A 19978-nucleotide genomic window follows, 5' to 3' on the forward strand; every position below is an offset into this window, starting at 1 on the left:
GGTAGCCAAACATTTTAGAGCCATGACACACTTTTAAGAACAACAAGCTACTGTGACCCACCTATCTTAAATGGACATGAGTTTGGACGGTTTTTAATGTAATTAAAGCATTGTGTGGTAATGCACTGTCATTTACAGATTGACAATTTCCATTGAAATGGCCTCTAAATTTGCACAGAGGTACAGTGTTGCTGATAAAACTATCTAGCACATAAATAATAATGTGTGGAAAATGTTTTTCTGTGAATACTTCTCAATTGTAGACCACCAAGTAGTGTCTTGATTTGTTTTGATCCTATTAAAATATTTATTTCAAGCACTATTCAGAAATACAAAAATAGTGCTTTATTTTTGCAGGGGAGTTTTATATCACGCAAACTCAATCATAAAGTATCAGAGCACTCTACATGAGAACCAGTTGCATTACAGATGGACACATACATTTTGTTAGGCACAGGGAGATTAAGTGGTTTTCCCAGAACCACAGGATGTTGAGCGCCCCTGCCGAGACTCGAACCTGGGCTAACTGCTGGATGCATACAGTTAGTTTACAGTTGTTTACATTTTGCTGTGTATTGCAAAAACAAAATCCTACATTGTTACAAAATTCACTTTAAAAACTCTAATCAGACAAAGAAAAGTAAACATAAATCCCCATGTTAAAAGAATGAAGCAGCCTGTAATTTGACCACTGTGGAAAATGTGACAAGTTAAACATAGAATTTAAAGGGATCTTTATTTATTTATTGCTCTCACCTTTACGGCCCATTAAAAATCAGCTCGTGATCCACAGTTTGGGAAACACTGCAATATAAAGATACAGCAGATTTACGAGCCGATTGCGCCACTTATGCGCCGCTGTTGTGTCACTTCTGTGTCGCAGCAGCAGCGTAAATCATGCGCCACGTTGCGCGCTATTTACAACGTGACACATCTAGGGAATTAGTCACGGTGTCAAGCCCAGCGCCACATGAAACCTGTGTCAGGTTTCATGTGGGTGTTCCGGCGCGGTGGGGTGGGGCGTTCCGTCGCACAAACGCCTCGGAAAAGTGCCTGAGTGAAATCTACAAGATTTCACACAGTCACTTTTCCGACGCCGCTGCGTCAAAACGCTGCGCCTGCATGAAGCAGACGTAAGGTGTGACGCACCATGTTGAGCATTGGCCAGGTTGGAACAGTGCTGGAGTTGCATTGCGCCCGCGACATAACTCCAGCACTGCGCCAACCTTACGCCGGCATATGCGACACACATCTGTTTATCCTTGCACCATGATGCGCCACATTGCAAATGTGGAGCATCTGTTGTGGCGCAAGGGTAAACTTGCGTCACGCATCTTTCCTGGCGTATCCCTGCTGATTTACAGGCATGCGTCAGGAAACGTAAATCTGCCCCCCCGTATGTACAATGCTGTTGGTCTGCTGCATGCCACACCTCACTCCATTTACACATTTGTTTACTGGTAACTTGCGGGGTGGGTCCGAAGGACAAAACAGTGATGTAGAACATTGACCTCGGTATGTACCAAAATTAGGCTCCATAAATCACAAATGTTTAGGGGGTTACAGTGGGGCAGATACAATTTCCTACATATGATATTTTATGTTAACTAACACTGATATTTGGACAGATGTTGTAATAATTAAATTCATATATTAGGAGTGGATTAGAAGTTGTAATAAATAGTGAAGGAAGGGACAGGGATTTTGATGGTGAGAGGAAAAAGATGTATAAAGCACGCTGCTACCTAAAGGTTTCTTGGCACTGTGCAGTGCGGGTGGTGGTTCGATAAGAGTTGCCCTGATATATGTTGAAGAAGTGTCTCTATAGTCTAATGGACTGAAATAAGATGTGACATGCATACCTTTTTGCTTAGATTGTAGGGGCCTCATTTATGAGGCCTTGCGTCAGTTTTGCGCTGCGGATGCGTCACTTTTTGTGACGCATCTGCGGCGTAAAACATGCGCCTTGTTGCGCCATATTTAAAAAGTGACGGATCTAGGTAGATGCGTCACTCTTTAAACCCCTGCGCCACATTATACCTGTGTCAGGTATAATGTATGCAGAGGGGGCGTTCCCCCGCAAAAAGCCTCGTAATAGTGACGCAGTGAAATCTATGAGATTTCACTGCGTCACTTTTAGGATGCTGTTGCGTCAAAATCTTGCGCCTGCCTCACAGCAGGCGTAAGACTGACGCAAGCCCTTTCACATGGGGCTTTCCCCATGTGAAAGGACGCATTGCTGGAGATGCGTCACTTTTGTGACACACTCCAGCAATGCGTCCCTTTTGCGACATGATGCGTCATACATTAAATATGACTCATCATTGGTGTCGCAAGGAGTGCGCAGTGAAAAGTGACGCGTCACTTTTCATAAATGAGGCCCCTGGTTTGGCTTTAAATGTGTTCTATACTGATGGAGTAAAATTTGTTGTGAAACGAGAAGTAAAATGTCTGGCTTTGGTATTGTTGAACTATTACTGTAATGCTGCAGTAATGGGATTTTTTGTTCACTTCATCCTTTCGACAGCATTTGCTGTTTTCTGTGGATCAGTGATATTAGCTTAGAAGTCCAGTCTTAGCAGAGGTCTCTGTAGTCAGACAGAGCATTGGCTGACGACAACAGATGTCAGCAAGTCGCTAACCTTTCAATGCTAATATCATTGCAAAGATGTATTTCATGATGCATGTGTGTCTGGAGTGAAATGTAAACACTGCTTTGGAAACATTTCAGATCCGCATGGTACATGTAAATTTGAAAACTTCAGAAACATTTTTTTCCAGAACCCAAAGCACCAAAAATGCAGAGAAAACTTGAATGCAGCAAAACAAGAACATATCAAATTGTGTTAAAGAGGGAACAACTGTTGAATTTTTTATTTCACATCCATTCATCCATGTGTTTAGCTGCCAAGTGGCCCGTGTCTTGTGTGACACCGTGTGACACCTTGAGGCAATTTGGGCTTTTTAGCCAATAGAAGTAGCCAATTGAACTTTGCATTCTTAGTTTAGCTTTTCCTTTGTAAATGTATACTCAGAATTCTTCTATGCAAAATCCTGTCGCCATGGCAACAGCACATATTGATTATGGGAGTATAACAGGCCCTTGCAGCTCCTGTGTTGCAGGGGGGCCCCAGCCCTTCAGGAGCCCCCCCCCAACCATCTAAGGGGCCCCCTTTTAACACAAAGCCAATTAATATCTGTTAGATATGGGAGGGGAAACGGCCACTACAACGAGGCCGTTTCCACGAAAACCTTAACACCGCATGCGTGGTTACAACGAAAGCCTTTACCACGCATGCGTTTACTACGAGTTACGTAGTAAAGGCATGTGTTGTAAAGGGTACAATTAAAAAAGGGGGGGGTTAGGGGGGAATCCCCCCCACAAAAAAACCTAAAACTAACCTCAAGTCGGAATGGGCTGGCAATCGGCGTCGTATAAGAGGAAACGGAAAAAGAAACCGCTTCCTCTTTACGACGTATGACGTCACCACGGAAAAATACGTGGAGAAGGATTAGCGTGGAACTACCATTCCGTTGTAACGCATGCGTGGTAAAGGCATGCGTTACAACGGAGATCGCTGTAAGAACATACAACCATATGGGAGACACAGAAACCCGTCTTCACTATCTATAGGGGGGGGGCATCATTTTGCATCACGTCACTGATGGAGCCCATCAAAGTGGTACACCTATTGTAGATAATCATATGCTCCCATTTTACATCCAACTTGTTCCATTCTGTGCCCATCACCCTGGGCTGCATAATGTACACACACGCACTACAAATCACTTACCGCTCACATTATGCACATCATACAATGGTCCAAGGATGTACACCCATGGCTCACCGGAGGTGATTCACTAGTGCTCCTTCAGTGCATATCACTGCGGTCCACTGTGCACATCACTGAATGCTGCACTGCTGACTTCACTTTTGCCCCTCTACTGATTCAGAAGATACTGCACCACCTGCTGTACATCACGAAGTGTGCCTGTGTGCACATACGCATATATACTTCTTGTTAGGTGCATGTATGGGTGCCTGTATGTCTGTTGGGCATTGTGAAAATGGTGGTCTTGAGGTGGCTTGGTCTGAGATCATGCTGAGTGTTGTGAGTTGAGTGCATCTGAGTACATGCACTTTACAAAAGCCAAACGTTTTTGCTTTGTCAGTGCTTGACTTTCAAATATTCCTCGAATAGATATGTGAGCAACAGGGTCAAAAAAAATCAAGATTAATGGAAAAAGTCAGAACTGCATAAAAGTGGAAAAACATCAAAGATCCCAATATTGTGAACAAAACTAAACATTCTGCCCACAACTTTAGGGTTCAGAAAGAGTTAGAAGATAGAGGTGGATACTAATACACCACAAAATCCCTTGCACAGCCTCTGATCATTGTTTTGCACAAGCCCCAAAAACCATATGATCAGACTTAGCATGAACACACCATCGATACACTGCTTTATAGTGCTTGTTAATGTGGGACCGGATTACATTTGGCATCATTGGCAGCATAGTATTTTCAAAATCATTGACTTTACAGAATGGCCCCACCTCATTTAGAGACAAGCAGACATTCATTTTTCCATCGATGGTGCTCCCATTGACTCAGTCAGTAGAAAACTTCCTTCAATGGCCAGGACATTCCTCCATCCATCTGATTTAGGTTTGAAGGGTTTATGTATTTTTTCCTGCCTATCACCGCCAGGAAAAACTGACTGTTAGGGGCAGATAAAAAACCTAACAACTCCCCACATCCTGGAAGAACAACCACAGACTGTGGGGTCATTTGTTTTTTGTTTTTCTGACACCGACTCCTGCTTTGGGAGTTTGTGTATGAATTACAAAATAATGTTAAAAGTTTGATGAATGGCCATCAAAACCAACAGCGGTCGTCCACCAAGTTGTTTGTACATTGAAAGGAATACCTGTATGGCGGTTCCTTTCAGTGGGCAGAGATGACCACTGTGCCGGCAGTTGTCTCTAAATTTGACTGAGGGTTGTCCGTCAGGATGGTGGATATAATGCCCTCCAAAAACCGAACGTATTACCATCCTTCAAATGCTAAATCTGGTCTTATATATTTATCTTATGATCACTATGTGTAATTGTTGCATAAGGGTGCCTTTTGAATTAAAAATGCAAATATCATGAAGCTTTTTCTGTTGCAATTTAATCACCCCCCACTGTCTCCTGTAAAGTATTGCCAGATTAATACTAAGGCACCGGAAAGTTTGCACCAGAGATTTATTCCAATCAGAGAATATAGTTTCACTAGACCAAGACCATACTAACTGCTCAGTTCAAAAGTCCTATCAAAATATACGCTTGTGTGAATTTAATCTATGGTTTGAGACAATTTAAAAATTGTCATATGCTTTTATTTATATATTCCTTTTGTAATGTTGCAGCAAAGCAGGCATTGCAAGTTCCGAAACACTCCTATTGTTAAGACACTGGTGCTTTCCGATATCTGCAGTAGAAGTCTAATATTTGTATCATTCGAAACCACAGTGAATTTTTTTTTTTAACTTTAGTAGCTAAAGAGAGTGCTCATTATAGGGCCTCTTTTGATTGCAGCTTCTACCTATATAACAACTTCAACCAAATAAATTACTATTGTAACAGGTATTGGCAGAGCCAATCGATCTCGCCTATGCAAGGTATTGTCTTCGATTTTTTTTGCCATGTTGTACAACAGTGTGGCTGCTATGCAGCATGGTTGCAATTTTTTTTAAAGTGCTATGACTGCCAGTGCTAGCCCCGTCACAGTGTTTTTTTTCTTGCTGTTGGGAGAGAAGGCCAGGAGGCAACATGGAGTGAGAAAGGTAAGGCAACACAGAGGGCATATTTTAGGATGGAAAAAGTGCTATGGTGCATCCAGCGGTGTCTGTGTCATAGCACGCTTTTTGTTATGGCAGATGGAGGGCCAGCATGGACAATGGAGGGAGAGAAAAGACAGGGCAACATGGACAATGGAAGGAGGGAGGGTGCGTGAAGCAAGGAAAGCCAACAGAATGAACGGAGGGAGGAAGGGAGACTGTGGGCAAGTCAACACGAACAACAAACAGAGGGAGGGAGGCAGAGAGGATTAGGGCAAGCCAACATGGACAACGAACCAAGGGAGTGTGGAGGCAAGCCAACACGTACAATAACCAGAAGGATAAAGAGACAGAGTGGGAGCTAGCAAACACGGAAAACAAATGCAGCGAGGTAGTGAGGTTGGGGGCCTGAGGTAGCATGCACAGGTAAGAGTTGTAGGGCAGGGTTCGGCAGGTGATTGTCAACAGATGACGGGATAGGTACAATTAAATAAATAAATAAATAACATTACCAACCTTGCATGCAGGTCGGCGATGTGGCAAGCGCAAGGTAAGTGGTTTTATTATTTTTTTAATTTAATTTTCCCTGAATAGTGAAAAAGTAGCACCTACAAAAATGAGAGGTGGAAGGACACAAGCAATGTGACTATGTGACTAGGTTTTTTTCTGTTTTTTTCTCTGTTTTTTGCTTTCCACTTTGTTTTTCATTGTGTTGTGTTATCCTGCTGCAGGTCTCATTATTAAAAGCGCCGGGACACTCTTTTTGAGTAGCCGTGCGCTATATAAAAATAAATATAACATAACATAACATAACATATGCTCCAGGAGAAGGGCAAACACACAAATAAGAAGGAACCTATGGCAGCCAATGGTAAGCAATGGGCAGTCTCTAAGTCTACTGATGGAAAGCAAAAGGTCTCAAAAAGACAGCACATCCACTGTCTAGGCAAAGCCTAAAACACCCAATACCTGCAAAAATTTGAATATTTTATAGATTAGTCATTTTTATGTAGTAGACATGTTTTGGGAATTCTGAAGGTGAGAAGGCAATGCAGGACAAAATAAAGTCCATGGTGATTTAAAAGAATGTAACAACATATCAGCTGTACTGGAAACAATCGAAATAAAGCATCCTAAGGGATCACTGAAACAACACTGACAATCGTTTTAGCTGTTTGCAAGGATAGTTTACCATTTGTTATGCAACTTTATCTAAAGAACAAAAATAACAGAAACCCATGACTTTGAAGGCAGTTATCTGAAATCACATTTAGTGGGAAATACAGATCAATGAAATTACTGATTAGTTGAAAATGGTAAAAAAAAAACTCAAGAAAATGTAATAAGAAAAATATTATTCATTTAAAAATTTAAAAATGAATATGTTGAGGGGACAAACCCCATGAAGAAGAGAGGGTAAGGAATAGCAAAGAGAGATTCACGTGAACCTCAAGGAACACTAACACGATAGGTTTACATACTCCACGCCATGAATATTCACCAGATAAACGTGCATCCACTTAAAAATATTATATACACATGTATTTCCTGGCTATTCATTTAAGTTGATGTACTCTAGGAACATGGTTAGATATATGTATATGCTACCAATACCATAATCACATAACTGACACCAGAGACAAATAAGTGTTCACGATTTTAGATGCAACATTTACAAAAACAAAAAGAGGCATACATAACATAGATTTGTTGTGTTTAGCTGGTTGTAAGCCTCCCTTGTTATGTTTCTTGACATCCAGTTCATGAACACAACTCACACTTAAACGAACGCTAACATTCTTAGCATTATTTATTATTATTCTTCATATTGTTTTTAATGTTCCTTCATATCATTTAAAAAATCCTTCATACCGTGTTTAATATTTTAGCAATAAAATACAAACTATTTGTAAAAAAATACATTCAGGTGTAAAATGAGTTTGCTGCCCTCTTTCGATCTGAAATATAGGGCTCATGACTCGAACTTTGGTCATCATAAGATAATTTCCATTATGGAAAAGTATAGCCACATGTTGGCAGTTATGGCAACAATGTAAACTTCTAACATTGTAAAGATTGTCTCCATTTCACACAGCATGGCAAACAGCACTTCATGGAGTAGATCCAAGACAGAATACATATTGCCTGACATAAATAAAAATATACCCCATTGGATTTAATACTAGAAAATCTACACACATTGATTGGGGCAATATTTTCCACTCAATATTTAGCACATAATACTGAAGGGAGACAATATTTCTGTGAATGATATTCAGGCATACACCAATAAGACTGGTGTTTGACAATGATTTTGTAAAACATAATTGAGGCATTTATGCACCATTATTTTGCATCATGCCCATGCCCTTCACATTAAAGCAGTTCAACATTCTTCGTGTCTGATGAAGGCTTTTTCTTAGTGCAACCTTTGCTGTGATTTAAGGTTAACTTTAATACTATGGTTTTAATTGTCTATTGAATCTCTGTCTCCGAAAACAGCAAAAGGATCCAACTCCTATCGCAATCACTGATATCAATACGGCAAATGCAATTACAATCATAACATTTGTTTTCTTTCGATCCTCTTTCTCACAGTGCGATAGCCTGATCTGACTTACTGGTACTTCGTCAGGATACCCAAAGCTTTGAGAATGCTCACATGTTATGAGATCCAGATCAGGAAGTTCCACTCTTGATCGATGGATCATATGAGATATCCAGACATTCTCACAACAGCTAAGTGGGTTCCCCATAAGATACAACACCTTCAATGTCTTCTCCACAGTTGAAATATCGCTGGCTTGTAAGTTGGTGAAACTATTATTCCTAAGGTCGAGGTTTTCTAATGAACATGCTCCATTCCACGCAGGTAGCCACGTCAGTCGATTTCCAGACAAATTTAAAGTCTTGAGGTGCACAAACAAAGGGAGGTCAATGTTCAAAGTGGGCAGTTTGTTGCCCTGCAAATACAGGTATTCCAATGAAGATTCTAATCCTGATAATGCTTTGAGTTTGACCTCAAGTCCTGCATTTGTTGATAGATCAAGGACAGTCAATGGTGTCTTGTGGAATGCATTAGTCGGTAGGTTTGTCACCATGTTGTCCGACAGATACAGTTGGTGGAGGCTAGTAAGATGAGAGAATGATGCACAACCAGTTGTTTCACCATTAAGCCTATGATTAGTCACTGGTGAGTATGTATTACATATGCTGATATTATTTCTTCTAAGATCAAGTAGCCTGAGGCTAGGAAAGCCTTGGAAGATATTAGATTCAACAATGTGGATGTGGTTATTTTGTAAATATACATTTTGCAAGCTAGTCAGTGTGTTATATGCAACTGAAATGTTTTGTAACAAATTATAGCTCAAATCAAGGGTGACCAAAGATGACAAAGGGTTGCTAGGACCCAATACAAATGCTTGAAGGCAATTTCTACTAAGATTTAGAAATGTGAGGGAAATCATGGTATCAAAGAATCCACTAGGGATTGTTTCAATTTTATTATAGGACAAGTCTAAATGTATGAGCTTAGAAAGATTAGCAGCCATTGCATGTTCATGTATGTTAGCTTTACTCTGATTGAATTGTTGAAATGACAACTCTAGCCAGTCATTTTCATAGTATCCAAATACCTCACTCGCAGATTCTGAGACAAGTTGTATCAAATTCTTTGATACATTGATGTATTTAAGATTGTTAACCTTAGGAAATATTGGAAAATGCAACAGTCTATTCTCACTTAGGTCTATCTGTGACAATTTATATTCATCCTTCGATTCTGTGGTGTGAAAGGTTTCAATGCTATTTTGACTCAAGTCAAGTGTCTGAAGTGTCCGAAGGCTGAAATCAGAGATACAGGTGATGGAGTTCATGGAGAGGTCGAGATTAAGAAGTTGAGTCAAGTGCTCAAATGCCCCTTCTTCTATGTTCATGATGACGTTGTTGCGCAAGTCCAACTGCACCAAAGCGGGAGTGCCAAGGAGCAGTTTTTGTGAGATCATCATGATGCTGTTTCCTGACAGTGAAAGGTGCTCCAATAAAGGTGCGTCCTGCAAGAAATATTCAGCCATGCCCGTTTGCAGGCTATTGCTAGATAGATCCAAGAATTTTGCATGTGGTAAAGGTCCAATTCCCGTTTCATTGAGATGAGCAAGTCTATCAAGGAGGTTCTCAGAAAGGTTAATGAACTGCAGTTTCTTCATATCTTTAAAGATTCCTGGTTGAATGAAGCTAATTTGGTTGGAACTCAAATCCAGGTCTTTCGTCATGGTATAGTATGTCAATGGTGTGTTAGTCAAGTTTTGGAGTTGGTTTTTAGATAGATACAGTTTCTCAATTTTTGGGGGAAGCGCCCAAGGAATTTGATGCAGACCTTTGTCTTGGCAGAAGGCTTCCATATTTACCTAAAACAAGAAAGAAAAATATTAGATGTTCTTTAGTAGTTCCAATACAGTAGTGAACTATCAATCACTAGGGAGTCATAGTAACTATGGATTTTTCTACACAATTTAGAATGTTAAAAAAATCATCTAAATGTTTATTACATATAACACCTGGGTAGGAGAGCATTGAAAGATCTATAATTACATTTTGAAAGGAATGCAGCACAGTAGAATAACACAACTAAATATTGTATGCTAGCCAAACGTTTCAAAATGGCAAAAACGTCTTACATGAAATAACAACTTGTATTACAGCAGTCCTCTCCATGCTGCTTGAATTGACCACTGGCTACAGGATCAATTTAATAGCCCTTCTTATTATTTTGAAAGTATTTCTACGTTATCCCACCTGCCTACATCAAGTGCATTTTAAATACTGGCCCTACTTACTCTAGGCTCTAAAAAATGGAACAACATGCCAATCAGTGTTAGTATGCTCCACTCTGAACCGCTGCTTAAGTCAGCACACATAGCTAGAGGACTATGCCTAGCAGAATTGTTTTTGTGCAGGAAAGCATGCCTTCCTGCACAAATACAACCCTGCATGCAACTGTTGTGTTGGTGCTTGGCTGCCAAAAGGGCACCAGCGCAGGGGAAATTGTCGGAATGCACCGTTTTAACTTACATATGGCACATTTTTGCCCTTTCCCTGTCATGCAGCGCAGTGCAGCAAGGTGACAAGTCCGTAAATCTACCCCTCAAAGTATATATTATTCCTCTCTAGCCTCTGTCATGGGCTTTTCATGTCATGCTGTTATACTACTTTTACATTTATTTATGTAGTTAGCTTCCTGAACAGAAACAGTGTAACTCAGGGGCGATTCACAGAATTTACTTACGACTACATCCTAAACTTACTACTTTTGGTATTCACAGAAGGCATTTAGTAGTCTTAAGTTATGATTTTGTCTTAAATTAAGATTTTGTCTTAAGTTATGAATTTGTTTTAAGTTAGGATTTTGTCCCAAATTAGGATTTTGTCTTAAATTAGGATTTTGTCCTAAATTAAGATTTTGTCTTAAATTAGGATTTTGTCTTAAGTTAAACTTAAGACAAACTTAAGTTAAACTTAAGTTTAATTTAAGACAAAAACCTAATTTAAGACAAAATCCTAATTTAGGACAAAATCCTAATTTAGGACAAAATCCTAATTTAAGACAACATCCTAATTTAACACAAAATCCTAATTTAGGACAAAATCGTAACTGAAGACTACTAAATGCTTTATGTGAATACCAAAAGTAGTAAGTTTATGATTTTGTCGTAAGTTAGTTCTGTGAATCGGGCCCAAGGTCTCTATGCAGTATAAAACAATTGACACATTAAAGTTGAACTAAACCAGGATAGTGAAATGTGGGTAGGTGTATAGTATGGTTCTTGCATTTACATGTTACTATAACTATGTAGAGGGTACGTGGACCGTACTCTGAAAGTAAGATGATTGATATTAAGAACAGGTGGATGGTGTCCAGCGTGGGTGTTTCAGACAGTATGTGATCATAATCACTGAGATGAACATAGAAGCTTCAGGATTGAAGAGGTACAGCAGTACTAAGTCTGTGATCCAAAGTACACAAGTTGCCAACCCACAAAACCTTTTGACTTATATCTAAAGTCTTTGATTCAGGGTCAGACCTAGGGCAGTCACTGGTTTCTTGCATAGTGCATTATTTAGCAAGTTTGTGACTATGTTGTCCACCAAATACAAATTGAAAAGCTTAAACAGAAAGGCACGTGATGCAGTCTGTTGTATCACTTATGAGTCTTCCTTCCCTTCGCACTGTGTTTGAGTAACACATGCAAAGTATGGTAGCAGTTGTACAGAATAATCAATCAATAAGTATTTGTAGAGTGTGGCTACTCACCGTGAGGGTCTCAAGGGGCTAAATAATCACACATCTACAAAGAGCTAAATATGAAGGGTTTTTGCATGTGCCACAATTTCCGAAATCTTATTTAAGGATATTAGGTGTTTCTAATAGTGTCTTACACCCTGCTACCAATAGGATATAACATACATTGTGACCCAAAATGGGTTGCAATAAAATCCCCAAAACACCATGACACCACACAACACTTAGTTAGTAAATGCAATATATGGCGAACATTGAGTCAAAAAAGTGGTACAAGTGTTCTTTGTGACCATTCACTTTTTTTGCCAATGCTTTAGGTACTCAAAAAAGTCGTAATGAAGCCAATGTGTAGATGAACATCTGGCAGCCAACACATGTTTTGTCTGGTTCAGACATTTTCAAGGCGACACGCAGCACTTCGTAGATATAATAAATGGCTCGTGTAAGCTTGTCAAAATGTCTGTTCTAGGCACCGTCATTCATTATCTGCAGCAAGGTAAGGGTAGCCAATTCTGTTCAATGTAGCGTTTTTGCCATTATAAACTTGCATGGTTGAGCCTGCACCAAAAGACCATGAGATTTGAGGACCCTATATATCAATCAATCAACAGATTTGTAAAGCATGCTACTCACCCGCTAGGGTCTCAAGGCGCTGGGAGGGGGGAAGTCGCTACTGGTCGAAAAGCCAGGTCTTGAGTTTTTTCTTGAAGGAGAGATGGTCCAGGGTCATCCCTAGGTGGGTGGGGAGGGAGTTCCATATCTTGGCCGCTAGGTAGGAGAAGGATCTTCCTCCGGCGGTGGGTTTGTGAATTCGTGGGACGGCGGCGAGGGCGAGGCTGGCGATTCGGAGCTGGCGAGTGGGTTTGTAGAATGTGAGGCGCTTGTTGAGGTATTTCGGGCCCATGTCGTGGAGAGCCTTGTGTGCGTGGGTGAGGAGTCTGAACGTAATCCTCTTGGTGACGGGGAGCCAGTGCAGGTCTTTCAGATGGGCAGAGATGTAGCTGTGGCGAGGGATGACTAGGATGAGTCATGCAGAGGCGTTCTGTATGCGCTGGAGTCTTTTCTGGAGTTTGGCTGTGGTTCCAGCGTAGAGGGTGTTCCCGTAGTCCAGACGGCTGGTGACGAGGGCCTGGGTGACTGACTTCCTGGTTTCGGTGGGGATCCACCGGAAGATCTTTCGGAGCATGCCGATAAATGTATGATTATTTATTAAATTCACACCATGGGGTCAGGGAACCCTGATCAAAGCGTCAGCCACACGTTGTGGGCTGAAACATGCATGGGCCAAAGCCACTGCCTGCTGATGAGAATTCTGGGAATCCACTTCTCAGAACTCCAGGTCCTTCCTCTGCACACCCACACTCAGCAATTTGCTGCTGTGGGCACAGCAGCATGGTTGAAATCACGAGGAAGGGCCAACATGTTTCACAGCCCCGGCTGCACTCTCTAAACTTTAACCTGTGCTGCATAACATTTGCCACTCCCACAGAGGCGTAGCTTAGTCACCAAGACTAGGGGGTGAGCTTCAGATTTTCTGACAATTACGCTGCCATATCATGTTAATCATTATATGAGAAGCAGCGTGTGATGGGGGTTTAAGGGCCACTGGAAATAGAAAGGAGAGCAAATTGTGAAGGAGTGCTTAAAAAACAGTATTTTGTAAAATAACTATATTTTAAGACCTTCAAAACAGAGACGAGAGTGTGTGTGTTTTTGCCTGAGTGACTATTTAAAATGATCAGGTGAAATCCAACCAACACCTTACCATACCCGACTGAAACTCCTGTACCCAACTATTTATTAAATAATACATTTTTAAGAGGTGTGTAATACCCTAAACACCCTCCCCGAAGCTTCACCCCAGCACTTTCATACTTTGCGTCCCGCCTTATTGGCCATCTATCAGCAGCAGGCAAAACAGTGCTAATTGTGGCACATGATATTCCTTTTGTTGCCACAAACCTGGTCCCACTGCAGGCTTCTATTAATTTTACACATCAAATGTGATCGGCACAGCGCAACCAGGACTATTGCAGCTGGGGCACCGGCCCCAGGCCTTTCCCCATAACACCACCACTACTGCAGGCCTTTGGAGCCATGCATTAAAGAGATTGACAAATGCAATGCTTAATTTGTAAAATAATGAGTACTGTTTCCCAAAGCTCTGCTCAGGAGCCAACAGCTGATGCAGTTAAATGTTGGTGTGCCGAACACTAAGGCTGTGTAGTCTTGAATTAACCTCATGCCTCTTACGCCCTGCCCCTTTATCTCACTCTTGCATGTTCCCGCTTTCTCCCTTCATGACAGTTTCTCCAGCTTTCTCTTCCTCCATCTTTCCTATTTGTTTATGGTTCCCTCTCTTGGTCACAGTAAATGTCTGATGCTGAGAAATAAGTGCAGGTCCCCAAAAAAGAGTGCCGGTGGTCCCCACCAGAAACCACCGTCTCAAATTAAACACCGCTTAAATTTGCAAGAAATAGAAACTTCTGAGCATAGGTAGCTTAAATAAACTAGTGTAACAACTTATGTTATTCTCTGAATGAGAGCAGGACCTTTTATGATCCAACAGCTGGAAATAGTTTATGTTACAACTTCAGGAAGAAGTAAATGTTTAAGTTTCAGAAACTTAATGAACACTAAATTTGACAGAATCATTTCTTTGAGCTCAGCTCCCTGTAACTCAAATCTCAGTCACAGAGGGGTCAGAAAGTTGCAGGGAGCTCTCTTCAACTGCCTTCTTTATGGGCACAGAGATGGAGCCAGGCACCTCCCTTACATTTCGTGGAAACAGCATCATCCTAGAGGGCCTGCAACTGAGGAAGAATGTGGGCATGGGAGGAATTCACTCCATGTGGAGCTCGTTAAAGGTCTGTGCTGGCTTGTTCCAAGGATGCTGAATGTTAACCATCAGCGGATATTAATGAGCAATAGGTTAAAGTATTTGGTCGGATTTACTAAACTTTCATGCAACTCAAAACATCAAAGGTATTTGCTGTGCTGCATTGCGTGAAAGGGAGAGAGCAAAAAGGTGCGAAATTTAATACGGCATGGTACACTTCTGCTCTACGCTTTTGCTAGCATACTTGTGGCAACCTATCGCCAACGCAGGCACCCTTGCATCAGGCTGCAAGGGTGCCTGCATTGGTGTTGGAATAGTTTTTGTCCTTAAGAGGCATATTCCTCTTTGTATGTGTGCTTCACAATGCAGCACACATGAAAAGAGGAAGTAACTAGGAGAAATAAAGATATTTTTCCTTGTTATGCTAGCTTCGGGTTGTCACACCATTTTGAGCACTAACCCAGGTTTGCCAACTTTAGTAAATCTGGGTTTGAGTCAATATATATGAATGGGTGCATAGGAATGATGATGATCCACCCATGTAATGCCTCCCCAACGCAAAATTACCTCAGGGCAGCACTATGCTCTGCGTTGGTTTTTTAACAAAGTCATGAAAAGTCATGCAAATCAGGATTGTGTTGCTTTGTAAATCTAAAAATGTATTTTGCGTTGTTCTTGCGCCAAAAAAATGGTGCATCCACGACACCAAATTTTGTCAACTCTAGGCCTACATCTCCAGTTCATAAAATGACAGTTGTCAAGTGAACCCATGTCACGAGGTGGCGTTTCGTCAGGCCTGGTGAATCAGTTAACAGTGCTGTACATGCTGGGACTCGAAGTTTCAATTTTATTATTAGACATATTGGAATTTTGCCTAGACACACTGGCTTAAAAAACAGAACTGGACGAATCTCACCCTCATGCCTTAGGACAGCCACCGATATGACTGATCCTGATTTCACGCCCACCAACATGTTGATAGCTTAGAGGCTTATTAGAATAGTGCACCTTGACCCATGTTGTCTCCTGTGATATACCGGATGACTTCAATTCTCTGGGAGGAGTATCAGCCGCGTCCCATGCAGGCAAGCGCGGTGAGGCGGTAAGGCTGGGTGTGGGGGAATTTGACACACGACGACGAGGGAAAATTATTCCTTTATTTATTTTTTTCCCTCGTGGTCATCTGTCGAATCTCCCCTCAACCCGGCCCCACCATTCTTACCTGCACGGGCCGCGGCCGACCAGTATGCTTTCAGCTCTGGACTTTCATTTATGAGCCATATACATTTAGGAAGTTAGTTATCCGTTCTTTTCAATTTAATGACTTTGGGCCCGATTCACAGAATGACCTTATGACTCAATCCTAATCTTACTACTATTTTGGTATTCGCAGAATGCACTTACTACTTTTGGTATTCACAGAATGAATTTGCTACTTTTGGTATTCACAAAAGTTAGGATTTTGTCTTAAGTTTGTCTTAAGACAAACTTAAGACAGACTTAAGGCAGACTTAAGACAGACTTAGGTTAGGATTTTGTCTTAAGTCTGTCTTAAGTCTATCCTAAGTTTGTCTTAAGTCTGTCTTTAATCTGTTTTAAGACAAATTTAAGACAAAATCCTAACTTCTGTGAATACCAAAAGTAATAAGTTCATTCTGTGAATGCCAAAAGTAGTAAGTGCATTCTGTGAATACCAAAATAGTAGTAAATTTAGGATTGAGTCTTAAGTTCATTCTGTGAATCGGGCCCTTTGACACGTCGGTGAAGCAAAGTCTCAGAGATTTGGAATCATCTGGTAACTTCATCCAGTATAATAATCTCAGTAAAGTCGTAGGGAAGGTGAACGTGATAATGCCATTATTTGAAGTTACGTCATTCATCCTTTGTCCCGAACAATAGGTAGTTGTAAAACGTGCTATTGAAAGCTCGAGGCTGCTGCATGTGATTGGCAACAGCCCAAATATCCAGTTACTAAAAGTAGCAAAGATAAAGACATCCTTGCTTTGAAAGCTCAAGTCTGCTTTGTTAAATCACGAAGGCTGAACAGAGGTTGGCTGTGACAATGTAGGGAAAGCACTTACTCATCGTCATAACTCTATTTCGATCTACACATAGATCATAAAATTACGGACATAAAAATCTTGGAAGGTACAAAAATAAAACTACATCTCCTACATAGTACAATTAATACAATACAACAGCCTCCCCAACCTGTCAATCAACACTTTTGGATACAGAAGATTTCAAAAATATATAAACCATTTATGAAGCAATAAAATGTAATAAATTAAATAAAAACACATTAAAATCGCATAAGGATGCACTCTCTCCTGTATCAATTGAAGGCAGGTCAGCCAAGTAAATTTTAACAGCTACCAAGCTGTTACCAATCCCCTGAGATGATGCATTGTAAACCTAGGCCGTGTAAAGTAACAGTGCAAAAGAAAAAGAAAAAATAGTGCATAGATCATAAAAGAATCATAAAAGAATAATTGCACAATACAGGAAAATGGCCTAAAGCAGCAATTGGACCTCCACCAAGGATAGCTCTCAGCAGGTGCAATGTCTCTTTTCAAACATCCCCACTTACCTCACCATGTCCTCTCCTGATCCTTCCTGTTCCTTGTCCCGCCCATCTCAGCATCTAGACCACGTATAAATGCGTGGTTAAGGCACATGCGTGTTTAAGGCAAGCGTGGTTGCATTTGCGCTTGTGTTGGAAAGGCACGCAAGGCATGCATGGCTCTTCCCACATTGTTCAGGCCGTTTCCCCTTCCTGCCTGATGCTAATTGGTTCAGTGAGCTCCCCCTCCCCGCCCATATAACCCCGGCATAATTCTCTTTATGCAGCCGTACCAGAACTGCCAATAGGTTCGGCGGAATGCCCATCCTATCCAGTGTAGTCCACAGCAGAGCCCTTAGCACCAGGTCGAATGCTGCACTTTAGACAACAAAGGCGAGAAAAAGGCATTCCTTGTTTACTGTCACAGTCTTCCAAGAAAGGCAATTTAAGAAGTAAACCTGGTCTACTGCACCAGTTCCACCTCTAAATGCTGCCTGGAACTCTGAAAGCACATTATTCTTCCTAATCCAATCTGAGATGAATTTCAAGACTTGTTTTCAGGAAATCTTCTGTGATGTGTCGATTAGACTAATTGGCCTATAGGGGTATTTTGTTGGCCCTTCTAATAGATTGGTAGGATTTCCACCGAACACCATGACACAGGAATCTGCATACCCTTTTAAAGGAGATTTGAGAGGTGGCTCATGTAGGAGCCTCAGATACCCAGATGTAATTTAAAGAGCTTGTTTGGAATTCTTTTCGGTCCTGGTGCTTTCCCTAGCAGTTTAGAGTTAATAGCCTCCTCGGTCCCCCACAGGATTACTTCTATGCTGTTTGTATCCTTACGTTTTACTACCAGCACGGGGTCCACATTGACTCACACTGCGGCGTTCATGCAGGAGTATAAATTACTAAAATGAGATACCCAATTCTGGGGTTGTATTAAGTTCTCCACAGATCTTTTGCACCATTCGATCTCACTGCCAATTTGACCCAAAATGTAATGTTGTCTTTAGTTGATAGAGCATGGGACAGCTCATCTCAGAGGGAGTTTTCCCATTCCCCCATGGCCTTTCTCAGTTCGCTCTTGTAAGTTGCCCTACATATTACCAGTTGTGACCTATCCCTAGTCATGGCAGCTAACAGTAGTTGAGTTTTGGCTATCCTACATGCCTTTGTATCCCAGGCAATTTCCTTCTGTTTTTAGCCCGCATACTTAGTGTCTCTTGACAAGGTCTCCGGGATTTGGCCAAAAACAACCCTCTCTCCTCTGGGGCAAGGTTTTTTAGTAACTTTACCTGTTCTTTAGCCATGTTGTTCACCACCTCCACATCTTCTAGGTGCTTTTCAGCCCAACCCCATTTAATAGTCTTTCCATTATTGGAGTGTTCACTGCCTCCTATTTGGACATGGCCCCAGGAAAGCAGGGTATCGGCAAGGGAACCCAGTAAAGTCAAACAAAGGGCATTGTGATCACTGTCCACCTTTTCCAAAGCCACAATGTCCTGAACATACATCCGCTCTTCAGGCTAACTAAAAAATAAATCAACAATGCTGATGTTCCCTGGCCTGTTAAAGGTGTGTTTCCATTCATGTACCTGACGCAGTCTGCCCATTTGTGGCTCTAAACTAAAAATGTAAACTTAGTGCAAATATCTAGGCCTGCTGTAGGGACCATTTAATGGGAGGGAGATTTATAGATGGAATTCCCCATTCTTTATTCATCTCAGCCAATAAATATGGGTCCAATGAAATTAGGGGTTCGAAGCTGGTGTTCAGGTCACCTGCTTTAAGCTCCCCTCCACCCCTATACTCAATCAAAAAATCCCCTAAGATGCTTAGCATTTGAGTTCCTTCTTACCTCCGCACAATCCGATTGTAGGCATTAATCAACACCAGGGAGTTGCCACAGCTAAAATCTATTCTAACGGCCAACACATCCAAAGAATGAATGGGTAGGATCTTGATTGAACATTGTAGTTCTGTCCGCACCCATATTACCAATCATCCCAATGGCCTCCCTCTGGAGGATTAGAGTGCAGGGGTAATAAAGGAGGTGCACCTATTCCTAACGATGGGCGGTATACTCCATGTCTCCTGAAAGAGAAAAACATCATAATCATCTATAAACTGGTCTCAGTCAGAGTCCCCCAATTTGGTGCCTATTCAAGCTGTGTTCCAAGCATTTTAGTACTTCCTTAGCATGATCTGTATTACTTACTTCCTAGCTTCCCCTGAAAGTCATGTCTGAGACCCACTGGACCAGTAACTTTTTTCAGTTAAATGGATAAGGCCAGTGCTTAATCTGAGCCAGTGGTCTCTGGTGCTCGGCACCGGTGCTTAATTGTCAACACTGGTGCTTGTGACAGTCTGCCACAAGGTGGCATTGTAGGCTAATTTAGAGATGTCCACAACAACAGTTAATTATTATTTCAACATACAATAAAAAT

The 19978-nt window shown here is 41.3% G+C and overlaps 1 protein-coding gene across 2 annotated transcripts in view; it reads right to left on the reverse strand.

Annotated features, from left to right (window-relative positions):
- Window positions 1-6990: 6990 nt before the first annotated feature.
- LRRC32 (leucine rich repeat containing 32) overlaps window positions 6991-19978 on the reverse strand; it is a 127751-nt gene continuing 114763 nt past the window's right edge. For both annotated transcript variants that reach the window (XM_086933883.1, XM_086933882.1), the window contains exon 3: window positions 6991-10234. In XM_086933883.1, coding sequence (XP_086790009.1) covers window positions 8285-10234 — 1950 coding nt within the window. In that variant the 3' untranslated portion in view covers window positions 6991-8284. The remainder of the gene's footprint in view (window positions 10235-19978) is intronic.

This window comes from Lissotriton vulgaris, chromosome 8 (assembly GCF_964263255.1).
Source record: "Lissotriton vulgaris chromosome 8, aLisVul1.2, whole genome shotgun sequence".
Taxonomy (NCBI): domain Eukaryota; kingdom Metazoa; phylum Chordata; class Amphibia; order Caudata; family Salamandridae; genus Lissotriton; species Lissotriton vulgaris.